Source organism: Lampetra fluviatilis, chromosome 7 (assembly GCF_964198595.1).
Source record: "Lampetra fluviatilis chromosome 7, kcLamFluv1.1, whole genome shotgun sequence".
NCBI lineage: Eukaryota > Metazoa > Chordata > Hyperoartia > Petromyzontiformes > Petromyzontidae > Lampetra > Lampetra fluviatilis.
Window position 1 is genome coordinate 11,650,746 of NC_136281.1, and position 17,762 is coordinate 11,668,507.

The following is a 17,762-nucleotide window of genomic DNA, read 5'->3' on the forward strand; positions in this document are numbered from 1 at the left end:
CGTTGCCGGGGTAACACGTGCCGGGTCTGGCCGCGTTTCCCACAAGCCTCTGCGTCGCGCGGTGCACCTCTGGGCCGGACAAGCAGCGCCGCTGTTACGCCGCCGAGATGAAGTTTTTCAGTGGCGATAATCGAGTTGTATAGGTAAAGATATAAGGTGAATAGTAATAATAATTGAACGTGTAAGATTATAATAAACGCGACGGGGCGCGTGTGGGATGCAAGCCGGGCTCCTTGGGCCATCACCGCGGGTGAGAGGCACAGTAGGCCGCAACTGCCTCGCTCATCCCCACCTCCCCTCCTCCCTGTTCGTGCATTCACTCATTCATGCAATGTCTCATTCGTTCATTAACTCATTCACGTAGTTACAAATGTAACCTATTCGTACGTTAATTCGTTCACCTATTCGCTAGTGCATTGATTGAGACATCGGGCAGTTCGCTCCCAGCGATGCATTTTATCCGTTCGTGCTAAGGGTTTCAACATTTTCCACGTCATATTCGCATGTATCTCAGCCTGTATCTATAAAAAAACTGCGCAGGCTACTGTGATAAAGTGAAACATTACCGTTACCAGATATTGGCACTAAACAACTCCTGCCACCCGAACATAATTACAATTGCCGAACTGTTCGGGTATGACTCGGGACAGGTGGCAACCCGAGGTCATGCACGAATGTACGTTCAGTATTCATAAAGTCACCCATCACCTCAACCATTCATTGATTTATTCCGTGCATAAAATCATGGTTATTCGTCCATTTACTCATTTGCATACACAACGCTGTATAAAATCTAATTATCGGTATCATTGTTCCCTGGACTTAATTGGAGCTTGAGTGCTCAGGTGATGTCTATATTTTGGTGTTCTCGTATCTTTTTATTATTAATTTTTTGGGGAATACAAGATGTTTACGTGTGCCAAAATGTTAAGCAATTTAAAATGCATTGAGAACGAGAACTGTACGTTGAACTTCTTTCGCACCGCACGTAGCCAAACGCGCTTGTCGGGAAGTGCGGGTTGTACCCAGTCGTTGGGCATAGTCGTGTATTGTTCAGGCGAGTCAATACATCTAATGCTCATTGTTAATGTAATTGAATCACTCGTGAGCCCATTCACTCATTTGCCCGTGAATCAATGTTTACTGTGCAGCAGTGGGGGTATAATAGCACTTGAATAAAGCTTAATCACAGGACTAATACACTTATTTTAAACACACTTGATAATGGAGACTGAGTTTGTCTGTTATCCATTCGTATATATTTCTCAGTACAGGTAATTAAAGATTGAGTAATTTGACGAGAAATGCAATACATCATTAACATAACTACATATAAATGCAAACTGTATAAGTCTTCGAATGTAAATATTTTCGTTTGCTATGTATGTGTCACTGGACACTGGGCAACCTTGCAAACGTTTGTTCTATCTCAAGGGATATTCCATGTGAAATATTTTCATACGTTTGTACCATCACTCAAAGAGCATTATCAGCATTAGCGGCTCGTGACATTTCAACTATATGGGGTTGTTGTGAGTGTCCTCTGAAAATATGCTGTTCTAATTAAGAAAAACCTCGTCATGTTATTGGTCTTCGCGTGAAAGTAATATAATTGTCTTATCTACAACGGTAAACATTTATGAATAGTATGAAACAAAACAACAAAGCACTCAAATTCTGTCCCCATGACCCTGAAGTCGGTTCATCAGGACCCAGTTGCTTGACTTCTCCTGCATAGTCATCCTTTCAAATGGAATATTTAGAAGTGACTCCGCAGTGTTCGTTGCTAATTCTTCGTTTGCTGGACCTTCTGCCATCGCTGTCGTTTCCTCGAGCAGGTAGGCCGCGCAACCTAGCATTGTGACATAGTAATTACAGCCATGGGCGCCTTTTTCACGGCCCTGACTGGGTCTCAAAATGCGTGGCTAAAATGCTAAGCTAATCGCAATGAATGAAGGGTTATATCTCACTCGGACGCCTTCACAGCCGCCCGAGACCTCCCCGAGGCACAAATCAGACCGTGGTGTTGCAGCGGTTTCTAAAATGAATAACTTAAAATGTTATCTTCATTAGGAAATCCACGTTGAAAGAATCATGTAAAAACAATTTTTATTGAAAAGTATTTTTATTAGAAAAATGATTTCTCATCTCCAGCTGCCTGGTGGAGCAGTGCCCCAACGCCCCAAGTGGACGAACCGTGCCTGATTATCAGTGCTAATGTCTTACTTTTTGGATTCCCCAGGTAAGAATGATTGAAAGCTTTGGAAGCTAAACTGCAAAGTTGAATTGAGGCTCATCGAGATAAATGGATGCCAACGATTCAGAGCCACCATCCACAGGAAGAACCTCAAGCCCAGGAGAGGGTGAACAGTCTCGGACAGATGTAGGAGGAGGAATCTGTATTGACGCTGGTGACATTGGTGAGTCTCAATCGCATATACAAAGTCACTCAGACGGTCACTCACCATGATGATTCAGTTTTGAATCAGTTGTCAGTGCTCTGAGTCAACATACAGAACCCAAAACGGAAACCGAGTTTTCTGCCGCCTGTTTTGTTTGCAGGTTCTGTAGTGTAGTGAGCTAATTGGCAGGACTAAGTCACAAATAACTGTGCAATAGAGCGTTATGCTAAATGTGGATTTTTATTTTATTTTTCGAGTTCTGATGATTAAACATGTAGGTTTTTGAATACGGAAGGACGCTGCGTTCTTTGCAGGGTATTGGGCAAGGAGGGCTAGTGTATATAAAATGCATCTGAATGGATTTCATGTTTGGTCACAGAGGCTCTTTGACACAAAGTGATGTACTGTTCACTTTGAAAGTTCCGAATAAAAATGATGCTGATAGCTCAGTTTGATTATAATTTCCAGTGCTCTGACATTGTATTTACCCCTGAATTCACTTGGACACCTCAAGCACAAGAGGTTGATCTCTTGCCTGGTTAAGAATTCAATCTACCTACCTACACGCACACCTCTCATTGTCCCTTTAGTCTTGTAACTTGAGTTTTGTGTTCCATATGCAGGTTTCCGGGTTGGGCTGCGTTTTGAGCTTTCGTTCTGCCAAGCTTTTGCCAAGCACTGCTGCGGGTATTTTCAGGGTTTCAGCCTAACCCAGAAAAGTGCACTTAGGATTACAGTAGGCTGCTAAAAGCACATGGTTAAATTTGTTTTACATGTTCATCCTTTGCCCTCAGCTTGCATGGAAAGAAGACGGCACCATGTATGTGCATTGTGTGGCAAAGTTTACCTGAGCGACTACAAGCTGAAGAAACATGAGAAAATAATGCACACAGGTGAGGTGGTGATCACTGTCACTTCTCTCTTGCAAGAAAAAATATATATCCTTTGAGTATACTCTTAATTTAATGGAACATGTTAGAAATATCATCTAATTAATTTGTGCATTTGTATGTGACATTAAAAAAAACATTTGAGTTTAGATCATTTGAGGCCAATGCTAGATCGGTGTAAAAAAATACTTGTATTCATCCAATTCTCTTGTGTTTTTAGGAGAATGTTGTACTGTATTCGCACTGCCACCTCACAGTCCGTTTTTGTTTGGAAATCCCACTCATATTTGTGATTCATCAACCCATGTTTATCATATTTTAAATAGTTTTAAGCCATATAGGCCACTCTCACTGTCATCTGCAGAAGCTGTTGAGAAGTTGCACGCTTGTCCTCGGTGTGGCCGTCACTACGAGACGGATGCCCTCCTGGCTGCACACCAGCTCACACATGCCCGCGACCGGCCCTTCCATTGTGAGCTCTGTGGCAAGAGCTACCTCCAAAAGCAGGCTCTGCGCTGTCACGCCAAGAGGGAGCACAGCAGCGAGCGCCCACACGGCTGCCACGAGTGCGGGAAGTCGTTTGTCCTCGCTTGGAGCCTCACGCAGCACCGCCGGCGTGTGCACGCCGCATGTGGGACACGTCGCCCGCCCGTACAGCAACACCCACACGGTTGTGCGGAATGTGGCAAAGTGTTTTCTAGCACGTGTGGGCTGGCGTGCCATCGCGCCACCCACTCCCAAACCCGGCCACACGAATGCGTGGAGTGCGGGAAACGTTTCAAGACTACGGAAGCTCTGTCGGGGCATGGGGCCCGGATCCACAATGCGCAGAGCCGCCCGTGCCTGTGCGAGGCATGCGGAAAGGCCTTCTTAAAAGTTGCGCAGTTGAAAGCCCACGAACGCACACACACAGGTGAGAGGCCGTATGTCTGCACAGTGTGTGGGAAGGCCTTCGCGCAGAGAAGCACCCTCGGCAGCCACGCGGCGACACACAGCGCGACGCAGGCCTTCGTGTGCGAGGAGTGTGGCAAGAGTTTTGCGCGCGCGACCGGGCTGGCCGCTCACCGGAGAACCCACACGGGCGGCTGGCGCCTCGAGTGCGGCTTCTGCGGCAAAGGCTTCTCCAACGCGGCGCTGCTCAGGACCCACGAGCGCAAGCACACGGGCGAGCGTCCCTTCGAGTGTGACGCGTGCGGCAAGGGCTTCAAGACGAAGGGCGCCCTCAAGGAACACGGACTGACGCACACGGGGGAGCGTGGCCACGCCTGCGCGCAGTGCGGGCGCCGCTTCTCGCAGCGCTCTGCCATGAAGCGGCACCTGCTGACCCACAGCGGCGAGCGGCCATACGTGTGCACGGAGTGCGGGAGGAGTTTCAGGCAGTCGCGCAGTCTGGCCGTGCACCGGCGCACACACACGGGGGAGCGGCCGTACCCGTGCGCCGAGTGCGGGAAAAGGTTTCGTGCGTCGAAGACTCTGGCGAAACATCGACGCGTACATGCGAGGGGAGGCATCAGGCCAGAAATAATGGAGGTTACATCAAAGAAGCATGCGTGTCAATTCTGCCATGAGTCATTCACCAGGGCTGCCTCACTGAAGAAGCACATGCTGAAGCACGGTGGTGAGTGCTTATAATGTGTGCACATACATATACAGCCATTTTTATCATTCCACTGCTGGTTGATTACCATCCCATGCTGATTTTGGGAATTATAATTATTTTACAACACTTGATAATGCTGGTCAGTGCTGACTGGTGCAGTTGCAGAAAACATATATTGGACCATAATACAGTACTACACTGGATTTTTCTGCACTGCCCCATGCTGATAACGTAGCCCCACATCGGTCTATGACAACTGTTTACGCATGGCGTTCACCCAGACTCAGTCCTAGATAGTGCTTGATCTTGTGAAATTGTATTGCACTGCAAGTAGGAATTTCACGATTGTAGGTGCCTCTGTGAAACTTGGCAATGGGGTATGATTCTGTCTCTCATCTACAGAGGCTGGAGGGGATGAGAAGGGAGAGATGTTGATATTGCAGGAGAGCAGAGCGTGTGAAGAAGGAAAAGTGGCGGTTGTGTCGTCTGTGCCTGAGCTCCTCCAGGAGAGCGCAGCGCCGCATGGACAGCAGACGTGGCTGATTATGGGAGACCCAGACAGCCACGGTGAGGTTGTGCTGCACAAGTTGCACTTCTTACAAAGCAGTGGCTGTAACCATTTACCTATAAGAAGTGTCATGATCTTGGTGTGGAGACCAGACAGGATAAGCAGTGCAGATGTCCAGATGAGATCATGGGAAGTAAGTTGTGTCGATATGATTAGGCAAAAACGGCCATGCTGGGTGGGACATGTGGACGATGAAGGAGGGCCGATTACCGAGACAGACATTGGAGTGGTCTCATGAATCAAAAGACCAAGGTGAAAATCTAAGAGGAGTTGTTAGGATACTGTCTGGACAGATGACTGCAGCAGCTGTGGGATCTGATGGAGGGTGGAAAACGTTGGCGAGGTGCGGTGGCATGAACGGCTTTAACTATGATGATGTCTTGATCATGATAAATTATTGTATGCGTTAGGCAAAACACCCTTTGCAAACCACAGACATGTATAATGATGGATGGCTCATTCGGATGTCTGTTCGGATGGCAGGCCTCGTGGGTGGGCAGCACGTAGAGAGCCCTGTTGTGGGCCAGCAGGTGATGTTTGTCTTGCAGTCCGGGAATGGCAATGTTCAGGAGACCTGGGATGGCCTGCAACTGTTGGTGGAGAATAGGACTGCAGGTAAGGTGGTTTTGTCTTTTAAAATGATAAAGTAACACAAACAACACACAGCTTTTGTTTGTATGTGTCATTTATTAAACCAGGAGATTAACTAAACCCACTGAGACTCATGAAACATCGTCTCTTTTGCAAGGGAGATCTGGGTGTCATTTTATTAATGTGTACCCGGGCTCTGTGTGCGGGCTGTCCGACGTGAGTTTGGAATTTTGTTATTGATAAAAAAATTTTACTTGAGTTTTGGGAGTGTTAATGGTGTTTAGGCTGGCCCGGATTGTGTAAGAAGCTCACAGATGCTCGACAATTATGGCTATAGTTTTATTACAAGGTACTGCCTGTCCAGTAGGGCAATATTAAAGCTGCATTTATTTTTGTCTCATTCTAGTTAAGAGTGTGGATATGCCAGTCACTGGTATTTTAAGCTCCAAAATATATTACGTCCCATGACTTCCATTCTCAAGCCTTCACCTCTCCATGCGGCCTGACTAAAGTGCACCTACCGTAGCACCATTGCTGTCATATAGTCAATGCCACTTTACGGTAAATGTTCCTGTGTGTGTGTCACGGCACAAGACGGGCACCATCCCTGTAGTGGTGATCTCTGTGGTTCTACAGAGGAGCGGTTCGTGGCGGCGGAGGAGGGAAGCAAAGCGTATGAGATGTGTACCGAGGTGGAAATAGAAGTCCCAGGTGGAGGTGCGTTGTGTTGAGTTTTATTTTCAAACTTAAGACAACCTTGTGTTGTTTTTGCTACTTATTTTATTACCTATACATCACACCCATTATTTAGAGATATAATTTTGACTTAAGAAAAAATAAGTTACCTTGGGCAAACCACATTAGCTGGAAGAGATGATGGTCAACGAATGAGATTGGTGACAGAATTGTATCCAAAAGAGCAAACGTGCCCAAGAGAATGACAACCATGGAGATGGAGCTGTGACATTGGCTCTTGTGTGAGAGTGAGGTGGGAATTGTGGGACCATGGCAGATGGTCACGGCGTCTTTCGGATCTCTTTTCCTGTGAGGGAAGAGAGCACAGGGCAGACAGTACAGTGAGGATAGATAATAAAGGCACACGTATATGGAGGATCGTGTAAAATCGGAAAGTTTTCACTTTCTTGTACACTTCTACCATGATCCACGGTAATCTGAGTGTACTGCGCTTGCTTCTACAGGTTCAGGAGAGAACGTCCCGGATATAGGAGGCACCTTGAGCTACGAGCAGGTGGAGGAGTCACAAGAAAGCCTGGCTCCAGAAGAGAACCTCGATGCTGATGTAGTTGGAATGGGGTCCACAGAGGTACAAGGCTTACAGAAAGACCTTCCGCAAGAAACTCATCCAGCAAAAGCTTTTGAGGCAACCGAAGATGATTGTACAATGTCTGGAGAGACTGAGAACGTGGTGACAGGGACTGCACTTGTAAAATATGTCCATGCAGGAGAGGACGTTGTGGAGTTTGTACACACAGAGGGCTCGAAAGAAGATCCATTTCCCATGGAACATCTTCAGGCTGGTGAAACCTGCTTAAGATCTGAGGAGATGGATATCTCACAGGCACAGCTGACCCTAGAGATGCATCGCAAGGCTGAAGATGCTGTAGGTTACGGAGAAATGGAGAATGTCAAAGAAGATAAAGCTGAAGTAAAGGACCCCCATGCTGGAGAAGTCTTCTATACTACTAATAATACGGAGAACTCGCAGACAGAGCCAGCTCCACTATATCTCTATACCGAAGAAGTAGCCATAGAGTCTCGAGAGGTGCAGGACTTCCAAAAAGCTCTAGTACCTTTGAAGGACTGCCAGGCTGAACAACATTGCCTCATAGCTGGAGAGATGGAAAACGTGCAGGCAGAGCTGTCTGCAGGAGATCCCCAAACAGGAGGAGCTGGTACGGCATCTAAAGACTTTAAAGATTTGGAACAAGCGTCAACTGTAGAAGAGGACTTGTGGGCTGGAAAAAACAGCTTCAGACCTGAAGAGGTGCAACAGGATGCAGGAGTGGCTCCTGAGGCTGGAGGATCTTACATTGAGCCTGAAGAGTTCTCAATTGGAGAGGCAGGGCAGCAGAGTGCGCAGTTGCTGGTCAAGACCAATATTTGTTCGGGGAATGGAAACAATGGTATGTTAGTTTCACACACACAATGTAAGCATCTAAATTTAATTCCTTAATAAAACTGCATTGGGTTTGACAAGACGTGTCTCCCAAGTCCGACATGTCACTTCTTGCAAGGTAAGTCGGTTGAACACGGAGTTGCACAATTGCAGTGGATTTGCCAGGCATAGTGGCGTACACTTATAATCCAGCAATTTGGAGGCAAGGTTTGGTGGAACAAGCACTCGTCATTGTGATGTGAGACTTATGAATCCGCTGGGCTGCAAAGTGGCCAGCAGATAGTAGCACATCAGGTCTGTTCATGAACCCATCTATGCAGAACGTTCTGTTTTATTCATTGAAATACTTGGGCTTTCTCAGTGAACCCTTTGTTTCCTGCATCTAACTAACACAGCTGTGTCTCAATGTCATCTGATCGCTGCTGCAAAAATAAGAAAAAATTAGTGGGAGAATCTTACCCATGCTGGCTTGCGCACCTAGCATCCGTCTTAGTTATACACGCAACCCTTGCCCATCGTGGCATGGGTTATGTTCTGGAATTAGCTGCAATCGGCAAATCTGTGATCCACAAACTCAGGCAAATGGGAAAACTAGGATTTGGTTCACCGTTTGTAATACGACACCCACCCCTCCTTTATTTTACTTTGCCCTATATTAACCTAAACATGAAACCGAACGTAATATATGATTAAGATTTTCTATAGTGTTAGTGTAACTCGTACAGTAAATGTATAGAATGTGAAACATAATACAGTGTACTGCGCTATACACGTATACCTAAAAGTAAATCTGAAAATAACATGGTTAATTATGCATCACTCACCTTTCACAAGTTGCTCTAGTAATTCAACTTTCTCAGAGACATCACCTGCCGCTGCTTCTTTTCACTATATTCACGACCACTTAATTTTATTTTAGGGGCCACTGCAAAATAACTAAGGGCACTGATAAAGTAAGAAAAATTGTGCGGCTCAACCCCCACTGCCTTACTGGATGCTGGAAGCACGTGAACTGGGACCCGCAATGGGCTGCGCGGGAGACGAGATGGAGACAAGACGGCGTGTGTGTTCTTCCGTGGCAGCATCATCTCGAGTGGCACAGTTACGATGCGCACAGGAATCTCGCAGACAGCCGTGAATGGTCAAGTGACAGGGGCGTGATTGGCGAAGTGTACCTCAATACATTTTCCGCGAATAGTCAAATCCGCGATGGAAAAACCCGCAATGGGAAAAGTTTTGGTGTATATTAATTTAGCCTATGGCTTTCCCTCTCTTTCCACGTGGCAGGTTCTGCACCTCGTGCTTTTGCAGAAAGGTCATATATTGAAGAGACTGAAAAGGCGGATGCTGGGGAGATGGTCTCCATAGACTCCTCTTCATTGTCCTTCCAAAGTGAGTTAGCTGGGTCATCTGGAGGTTGCAAAGGGAAGACTCAAAAGTGTGTTAAGTGCACGGGGAATTTTGCATTCTCAGGCCACCTACAGAGGAGGTGCACTGACAGGCATTTGTGTACATGTGAGACATTCAGAAGAGACTTGAAGAGGCCTCGTAACCTGGCCTGGCATCGGAAAAGCCACTTGATGACGAGTTCACCCTCCTTTGAGGCTCATGGTAAGGAGTTGCCTGAGAGTCACAAGAAGAGTGATAGGGGGAAAAAGATGTTGGCATGTGCAAAGGAATTGGGGATAAAATCGAGCCTCGTCTCTCAATTGAGAATCCACATTGGGGAATGGCCTTTAAAATGCAGCCATTGTGGGAAAGGCTTCATGATCCCATCTGTGCTGAAGATTCATGAGAGGACGCATACCGGTGAGAGGCCGTACGTGTGCGCGGTGTGCGGGAAGGCCTTCGCGCAGAGAAGCACCCTCGGCAGCCACGCAGCGACGCACAGCACGACACAGGCCTTCGTGTGCGAGGAGTGCGGCAAGAGCTTTGCGCGCGCGACCGGGCTGGCCGCTCACCGGAGAACCCACACCGGCGGCTGGCGCCTCGAGTGCGGCTTCTGCGGCAAAGGCTTCTCCAACGCGGCGCTGCTCAGGACCCACGAGCGCAAGCACACGGGCGAGCGTCCCTTCGAGTGCGACGCGTGCGGCAAGGGCTTCAAGACGAAGGGCGCCCTCAAGGAACACGGACTGACGCACACGGGGGAGCGTGGCCACGCCTGCGCGCAGTGCGGGCGCCGCTTCTCGCAGCGCTCTGCCATGAAGCGGCACCTGCTGACCCACAGCGGCGAGCGGCCGTACGTGTGCGCGGAGTGCGGGAGGAGTTTCAGGCAGTCGCGCAGTCTGGCCGTGCACCGGCGCACGCACACGGGGGAGCGGCCGTACCCGTGCGACGAGTGCGGGAAGAGGTTCCGGGCGTCGAAGACTCTGGCGAAACATCGGCGCTTACATGCGAGGGGCAGCTGTTTTGCAATAGTAGAGAGGCAGGGTGAGGTGGTAGTGCCTGAACATATGGCACGTTCTGAAGAAGAGGAGCTTTTCTCACACCCAGATCACACGTAATGGACTTCTCCCAGCAACTTTGACACCAGATCAGGCTCGTCTACTTCAAGGAAAAAGCCTGCGTATGCCTGGCTTGGTATTTGAGTGATAACCATAGAGAGAAGTCTCTTATCTTGATACACTAAACATATGCAACACAAACACGTGCAGTGCAACAACATGGAAAACAATTAATATGCTGGTGGACTGTGGGTAATAAAATGTATAGACCAGAACTTACCTTGCTACCAAAAAATAAAGCAACATGTTCATCAGGAATACTGTTTCCCAGATGCGTGTATTTGAGCAGGACAGTGCTGTGTGTGTGTGTGTGTTTGTTTTTGTTTACTTGCGGTGGCCTTTTTCTGCCAAATTGTTCTGCCTTGTGGCTAAACCAGTTTCTCAAGGGTACCAAGTTGATGGTCTTGGCACTCATTAATGAGTGAAATAAACAATATTAATTTGGTTTGTTGCTTTAATTTGGCATACACAAACTCTAAATAAAACGTTTAGTTTAATTGTCAGGTGAAAAACACTGCAAGGCAAATACAGACTGTCAGTGTGATTAAGAGGCTGTTGAAGGGACTTGAAAAGTCACGTGATTACATTTTTCAGTGGCCATTCTCACATAAGGTGCCAGAATTCATGGCGCGAGTTCTAATTGGAAACTTTGTTGACATTGCAACAACTGGGATCGAGCAGAAGGAATTGGTGATGAGATCGCATCTAAAAGCACTGGCTCTAATGACCTAACATCGACCTTAATTTGCATGTCCTTTATTGGCACTGTACTGTGTGGGTTTATTTATGTAGTTGGCCTATGCCAGCCAGGCTAATTTAGGCACAGACTTGGTCCAGTTATTGCCCGACTTTGTAATCTTGCAGAGGCTGGTGTCGGCTGTGGGGTGAGTTCCATGCAGACTTTGCATGTGCTCTTCGGGTCAACCATTGTTTTCATGTGTTTATATGCATGTGTGTAGGTCGAATCAGCCTTGCATGAGTCCGGGGTGTGGTGTGTAAACATCAGCACTGGGTAAACGTGCAGCCAGACGTGGCGTTAGCCACAAAAACCCCTTAAAGGTTCGCCGTGCTGGCTTGAGGTGCTCACTAAAAGCACTTGCCCCAACAGCGTGTGCAGGTTGCACGGGTGATCTTTGTGTATACTTATATTGTGTCCATGTTTGTGAGTGGGTAGGGGAAAGAAGGAGGACCAGGTCCCCGCTGCCGCCACCACCCCTGTCAAGAATTACATTAATAAAACCACACGTATAATCATGGTAGTGGTGGTGATGGTCGTGGTATTTATTGTATGTATAACTTCTTTCGCACCATACGTAGCCAACCGTGCTAATCGGAGGTGCGGGGGAAGGACAACAAACTAAACACAAACTGCAGTTATAAAGAAATGAGTTTTCAATCTATATTTAAAAGTGCATCGCTTCAGTGGCTTCCTAATATCAGGAAGAAAGAGCATTCCAAACGGCCGCAGAAGCGCATCAGAAAGCGCGCATTCCAGTGACCGTCTTTGTTCGATGATTAGCCAGAAGCCGCTGCGAGGATGACCGGAGTTCGCGTGATGGTTTATGCTCCTTGAGATCAGCAAGGCATTGTGGTTCATTTGTGGGAAGCACTTTGTGTGTAATGAGAACTTTGTGTAATTGTAGCGGTGCTTATTATGGTGACGATATTGGTGCATATGGTGGAATTGATTCAACGGTAGTTCTGAGTATTATTCCTGTCTTACTTAATGCCATCCAGTTCTTGTGCCTCTCGCTGGAGCTGGTGTATACTTATGAATGCAAGTGTGTGTGTGTGTGTGCGTGGTGTTTCTGTCATTACACTCCACCTGGCCAGTCATGTGACTTTCCTTTTGTTTCTGGAGATTGTGTTTAGTGCCAAATGCACACTTTGCCCAAACACAATGACTTTTAGATTTGTCCAATTGTAATGATGAACATTGGCACATTTTCTCCAAACACAGTAAAATCTGGCCGCACCTGAATTAGTCCTTGAATTTTGCACGAGGAGATCTGTGGCTTAGGGATATGTACAGGGGGCTAATAATCCTACATTCAAGTATATGTAAAATGAATAGGGTACTGTAAGTGGAATCAATAATCATAGGCAGAGGAAAAAAGGAAAGTTTTCAACCATAACTTTAAACGGAGGAAGGAGTTGGCATACAGACGACGAGACGGGCAGAAAAGTGTTAACCTTATCGGCTCCATGGTGGCGAGATGCTAACTACCTCGCCTGGTATATAGGAGTTTGTGGGTTCGACCCCGACGCCTGTACATTTGAAGTTTGCATGTTCTTCCCGTAGTCGCGTGGATGTTTCCCCCGGTCCTCCGGTGATTCCCTCCACATTTAGAAATATGCGTTTCGAGTGTTTGGCCGCTGTAAATTTCCACACGATAAGCCGCTTCGTTGAGCTATTATTCGTGACCAGGTCCCTTCTGAAAATGAGCTATCTCGCTCAGTGGGCATTACCTGGTAGTAATAAATTGGTTTCACTAAAAATACTGACAGATGGCTTTTGTGAGTGGAGCAGAGGTTATAAGGAGGAAAACAAAGTGAGGTAGGAGTAGATGGCAGGAGCATGTCCATATAAATTATGGAAGAACATTGCTGTAAGAGAGTTCTGAGGATTTGATATTATGGTCCCATTCCAAAGGCAGAAGAGAGAAGTTTGGCAGCAGCATTCAGGATCATTGAAATGTTTCGACGATGTATTTGGTGTAGCTGTAGATGATGTTAAAATAGTCAATGGGAAATATGGCGAAGGCATGGATAAGGGTCTTGGCAGCGGAAGGGGAAATGGAGTGCCAGGTGATGGCACATGCTGTGTAGTTCGGGGGCAGTTTTTGCCCAACTTCCTAGCAACCTTTAAAACGTCTTCTTGTGATTATTGGGTAGTCAACAACATGCTTTCCTTAATCTGTCGAGGTGGAACAGTGGTTAGACCACATGGCTTGCAAATGGAAGGTTTTTTAATTTAAAATCCAGGTTGTGGAATAAACTAAACTCTTCATCCCATGGGAGGATGAAATAAAAAGTCCCACTTTGTGGGAAGTCGGAACTTTTTCTATAAAATATTGCTAAGGATTCTAGAATTTTCACCGTTGGCTTGGGGTCATAAAAAGATAAGCACCCCACCCCCTTGCTTATTGGTGTAGATATCTCATTTGATTCTCACGTCCTGTAACTTGAAAAATAACTACAGTTATCATAACCGCAGACATGGCAAGGAAGACGGGGATGGGTGGTGTCATGCTTCGTCATGAAGAGGAAGATGAAGAAGGCGCAGATCCGCCGAGCATGGTTGAGCTTAAGAAGCTGCTGCGCTCAGGAGGCGCTCGATACGAACACATGGACGAGGTGTTTCCTGATGTCTACATTGGCAATGAGTAAGGAGCAAAGCGCATGGCTTGGTCCCAAAGTAGGGCATTCAACAGTCCCATGTCCACTGTGGGTGCAACGTGGCAATGTCTCGGACCACAAAAAAAACACTGTTTTTATTGTCAAAACACGGATCAATTCCCAGGTTATTAAAGTGCACGAATATCCACCTGCTTGGTAATTACACTAACTATGGCCATTAAAGGGTCATCTGGTGGAATAGCGCAACACTACAGTTGCATACGTGAATAAACAACCACGATTGTGGCAACTGCTGAAATTGCGAGCATGTGGAAGCTCGCCTCGGTTAACGAGACGATTCCACCTTCCTAACACATTTTCCACTGGCGCATCCGAGCCGTGCCTTGTGCCGGACTCTGTGAGCCCAAAGCTTGTGTGACAGGCGTGTAGCATTAACTGGATGAATTATCACCAAAGTTGTAGTCCCCGTTTGAAGAATTCACTTAGAGGTAGTCCCTCTGCAGGATCGGTCTCCACTGCCACGTAGCTCCACCCCACTGGGCAGTCTTAGCCAGGGACACGCCCACCACCTCTGGTTTTGGCCAGACTGCAGAGAGGTGCGCTGTGTCTCAGCTTGTACTGCATTGATGGCCAGGCTTCGGAGTTTTCATTTATTTCAGCCTCATTCAGTGTATGACTGAACTCCAGCCTGTTGAGCCCCGTTTCAGGATTCTCTTTGCGACAATGCACGGCCAGATGTTTCAAGATAAATGGGGACAGCTCATAATCATGTTCTGCTGATCCAGGAAATGCCAAGAGTCAGTCTCCGTATTCGATATGCCAATGAGGCTTTGTGAGCTTGGCCTGCTACTCCTGTCTCCCGACTGCAGCCGTGTGTCCCAGATGTTTTAAATAAAAAACATTATTTTTAAACAACGTTAAGTGCGTGAATGTATGTTGAACTTCTTTTGCACCGTACATAGCCAACCGTGCTAATCGGAGGTGTGAATGTGCTAGGTTTGGCTTTTTACATTAATAATTTTTATTCAAATGTATGACTATGTAATGTTCAAATATGTCTGAGAAGTTGCGACGCCGTAGAGTGAGTGACATGGCGCATCTCTGTGCTGGGGTAACCCCTTGAGATCACGACTCGTTGCGAGGTTGGTTCAGTTGAATCGGGTGTCACAATACTTCTGAATCCAGCCCTCGAGAAAAACGAATCGAGATCTGCACCACCAAAGTGGGCCGCCATGCGGACAGAGAGTTCTCAAACTCGGCCCGGTACCAGTACGACAGTTCCATTAAAACCAAGCTCATTCGTTGATACACCCAATCCGTGACTCAGGAATGCAGCTCACGACCTGCGGCGCCTCGGCTCCATGGGCTTCACGCACGTCCTGAATGCGGCGCATGGCTCTGGCTGCCCGGCCGTGGGGCCCGAGTATTACGCACGTGTGGGTGATGTCGCCTACCTGGGCCTGCCCGCCGATGACTTCCCCAGCTACGATATGCGTCCTCACCTGGTGCCAGCATCGGACTTCATCCACGCAGCTCTACAAGCGCACGGTGAAATGCAAAAAGTTTCGGATGTTGCCAAAATGTCACCATCGCATATTTCCATCGTTATCCTCTGCGCTGTGCGTCTCGTATTCAAACGCGAGTGCTCGTCCACTGAGCGATTCACTGCTCACTGCACCGCGTATGTCTCTCGCCAGGTCGCATGCTCGTGCACTGCGTGATTCACTGCTCACTGCACCGCGTGCGTCTCTCGCCAGGTCGCGTGCTCGTCCACTGCGTGATGGGCCGCAGCCGCTCGGCGTCCCTCGTCCTCGCCTACCTCATGCTGCGCGTGGGCCTTCGCCTCCGCGCTGCCGTGCGTGCCCTGCTCGCCCACCGCTCCATCTTCCCCAACGACGGCTTCCTCCGCCAGCTGATCGACCTGGACCGGGAACTGCTGTGCCAACGTCGACAGCCTGACTCCGTGTCACATGGGGAATCGCTCGGGATTTAGCTCGAGATTGTGGTATAAGAGCAGTTTCCCAACACAGAAAGTTCAGCGAGAACAATCCGCCAGTACTATTGAGATCCTGCATTCAATCCCCATGGTTCAGCGTAGAATTCGTGAATTCAGTTTAATGGCACCGATGCAAAACTATCAAGATCCTGGCTCGGAGCTGTCTTTCTCTCGTGGGGCTTCTAATTGTAATTTCAGACATTATTTCATCACTGCTGATATCCTTTGTTAAAGTCGTGGAGATCAGCATGAATCTGTGGCTCAGGGGTGAATTAATTCATAGGGCTAGCTGAAGATCTGGGTAATAGTCTGCGGTTGAGTGATACAGGCCTGTGCGCAGTGCTCGGGGGTTGGTGGATCGTGCAAGCCTCACAGACAAATTCCACTGAGCCGTGGGACTCCTCACCTGGAATGCTGTTGAATGGATATCGGTGAGGGGCCCACAGATAGAAAATAAGTGAAGGAATAGCACTTTTAATTTGTGGACTCGCTGTGATTTTGTTCATGTAAATATGCATTTGTTTGGTTTAATTCCAACTGTAAAGCCTAATCTGACAATACGTTATTGTGTGTGTATGTTGAGCCTTTCTGTGAGCTCCAGTTGTGTGTCGCCTGTGGTTTCTGGGCACAACCATCACCCAAAACACATAGACGGACCACGACTGTGAAGACACGTTCCCGTTTAGGCTCAGAAATAAAACTCGCACCACAAAATACAAAAACAATAATTTACGAATCTTATCACGACACTACATTTCAGACAAGTATTCCATCGCCGCGGAGATAACATAGTTACAGCCAAAGTTTAGTTTTATATATAGACAAGCAAGGGTCTAACCACTTGTTCCTCTGCCCAGAGTCTAATGGTTGAAACATTTCAGCAGATAATATTCTTTAAGGATGTGGGCAAAAGTGTGAGATGTCATTTATTGATTTCCTCTGTGGTCCAGACACTTCCTACATGATCAGGGTCACGTAATCATTTTTCAATTAACCATAAACTGAGGTTATAAGAACAATGATGACGTAGGATTATCAATATTCATTGACATAACAAAAGCTCATAAGGCAAAATAAAGCACCCTATAAATAAACATGACGATACATAATACAATCAGACTACATTGACAACGTTTATTGTTTGAGAACCAGTTGAACATATGATCCAAGGTTTATCCAAGAATAATGTTTAGCCTTGCTGAGGTAGACACATGGAGTGCATAGTATCATACGCATAGATAGTGCCCTAAAAGCTGATCAGTAATGAAAGTTAAGAGGTCATCAAGTGGATGCCTGTGCACTTTGCCATTGCTTCCTTCCATCCGCTACATCACGAAGTTGCTACAAAGTGGACACCTGATCTCTAGGGTCTGCCCGCACAGTGCCCTGCAGCATGGTTTTAGTGATCCCCCTTCGTTACGGAACCACCCCTCCACGAAGATTCAGTAGAAGGGTCACGATTCCTATCATGAAGCACTCCATTGTTGTGTGTGGTGCATCGCTCGTGGTGTGTAAATAGTAAATATTTACAAATCCTAGCGCGACACACACATTGGAAATATTAAAATTAATCGCCGAGTCTCCATTCCTGCTTGTGATGCTGTCAACATGTCCTTTAAGGGACACTGACATTGTCCGTACAGTATCCTGCCATCTGTATGTAACCCTTCCTCTTGGTCGCCAGAGGTAATGATGGTAGGTGAGTAAACTGTTT

At 47.2% G+C, this 17,762-nt stretch overlaps 2 protein-coding genes across 6 annotated transcripts; both read left to right on the plus strand.

Moving 5' to 3' along the window:
- Positions 1-11,126, plus strand: LOC144933576 (uncharacterized). Of its 5 annotated transcripts, none has more exons than XM_078858505.1 (9): positions 1-250; positions 2,243-2,420; positions 3,197-3,295; positions 3,657-4,910; positions 5,295-5,459; positions 5,944-6,075; positions 6,688-6,768; positions 7,251-8,195; positions 9,476-11,126. In XM_078858505.1, the coding sequence occupies exons 2-9, from the start codon at positions 2,306-2,308 to the stop codon at positions 10,690-10,692; spliced, it is 4,008 nt and encodes a 1,335-aa protein (XP_078714631.1). In that variant the 5' UTR covers positions 1-250; positions 2,243-2,305; the 3' UTR covers positions 10,693-11,126. The 5 variants fall into 5 exon arrangements, with proteins under 5 accessions (XP_078714631.1, XP_078714634.1, XP_078714632.1 ...); XM_078858508.1 differs by having other exon boundaries at positions 3,660-4,910; XM_078858506.1 differs by having other exon boundaries at positions 1-156.
- Positions 11,127-13,911: 2,785 nt separating this feature from the next.
- Positions 13,912-16,045, plus strand: LOC144933287 (dual specificity phosphatase 29-like). Its single transcript, XM_078857980.1, has 3 exons — positions 13,912-14,078; positions 15,380-15,600; positions 15,810-16,045. Exons 1-3 carry the CDS (start codon positions 13,912-13,914, stop codon positions 16,043-16,045), a joined length of 624 nt encoding a protein of 207 aa, XP_078714106.1.
- The last annotated feature ends 1,717 nt before the right edge of the window (positions 16,046-17,762 follow it).

What these genes read in the sequence shown, in the direction of transcription:
- LOC144933576 (XM_078858505.1), top strand. Translation starts at nt 2,306, where the DNA reads ATGGATGCCAACGATTCAGAGCCACCATCCACAGGAAGAACCTCAAGC. An exon ending in GGGAGACCCAGACAGCCACG is followed by an intron (nt 5,460 to 5,943) that starts GTGAGGTTGTGC and finishes TTCGGATGGCAG; the next exon opens with GCCTCGTGGGTGGGCAGCAC. An exon ending in GGTGGAGAATAGGACTGCAG is followed by an intron (nt 6,076 to 6,687) that starts GTAAGGTGGTTT and finishes GTGGTTCTACAG; the next exon opens with AGGAGCGGTTCGTGGCGGCG.
- LOC144933287 (XM_078857980.1), top strand. Translation starts at nt 13,912, where the DNA reads ATGGCAAGGAAGACGGGGATGGGTGGTGTCATGCTTCGTCATGAAGAG. An exon ending in GATGTCTACATTGGCAATGA is followed by an intron (nt 14,079 to 15,379) that starts GTAAGGAGCAAA and finishes TCCGTGACTCAG; the next exon opens with GAATGCAGCTCACGACCTGC. An exon ending in CGCAGCTCTACAAGCGCACG is followed by an intron (nt 15,601 to 15,809) that starts GTGAAATGCAAA and finishes GTCTCTCGCCAG; the next exon opens with GTCGCGTGCTCGTCCACTGC.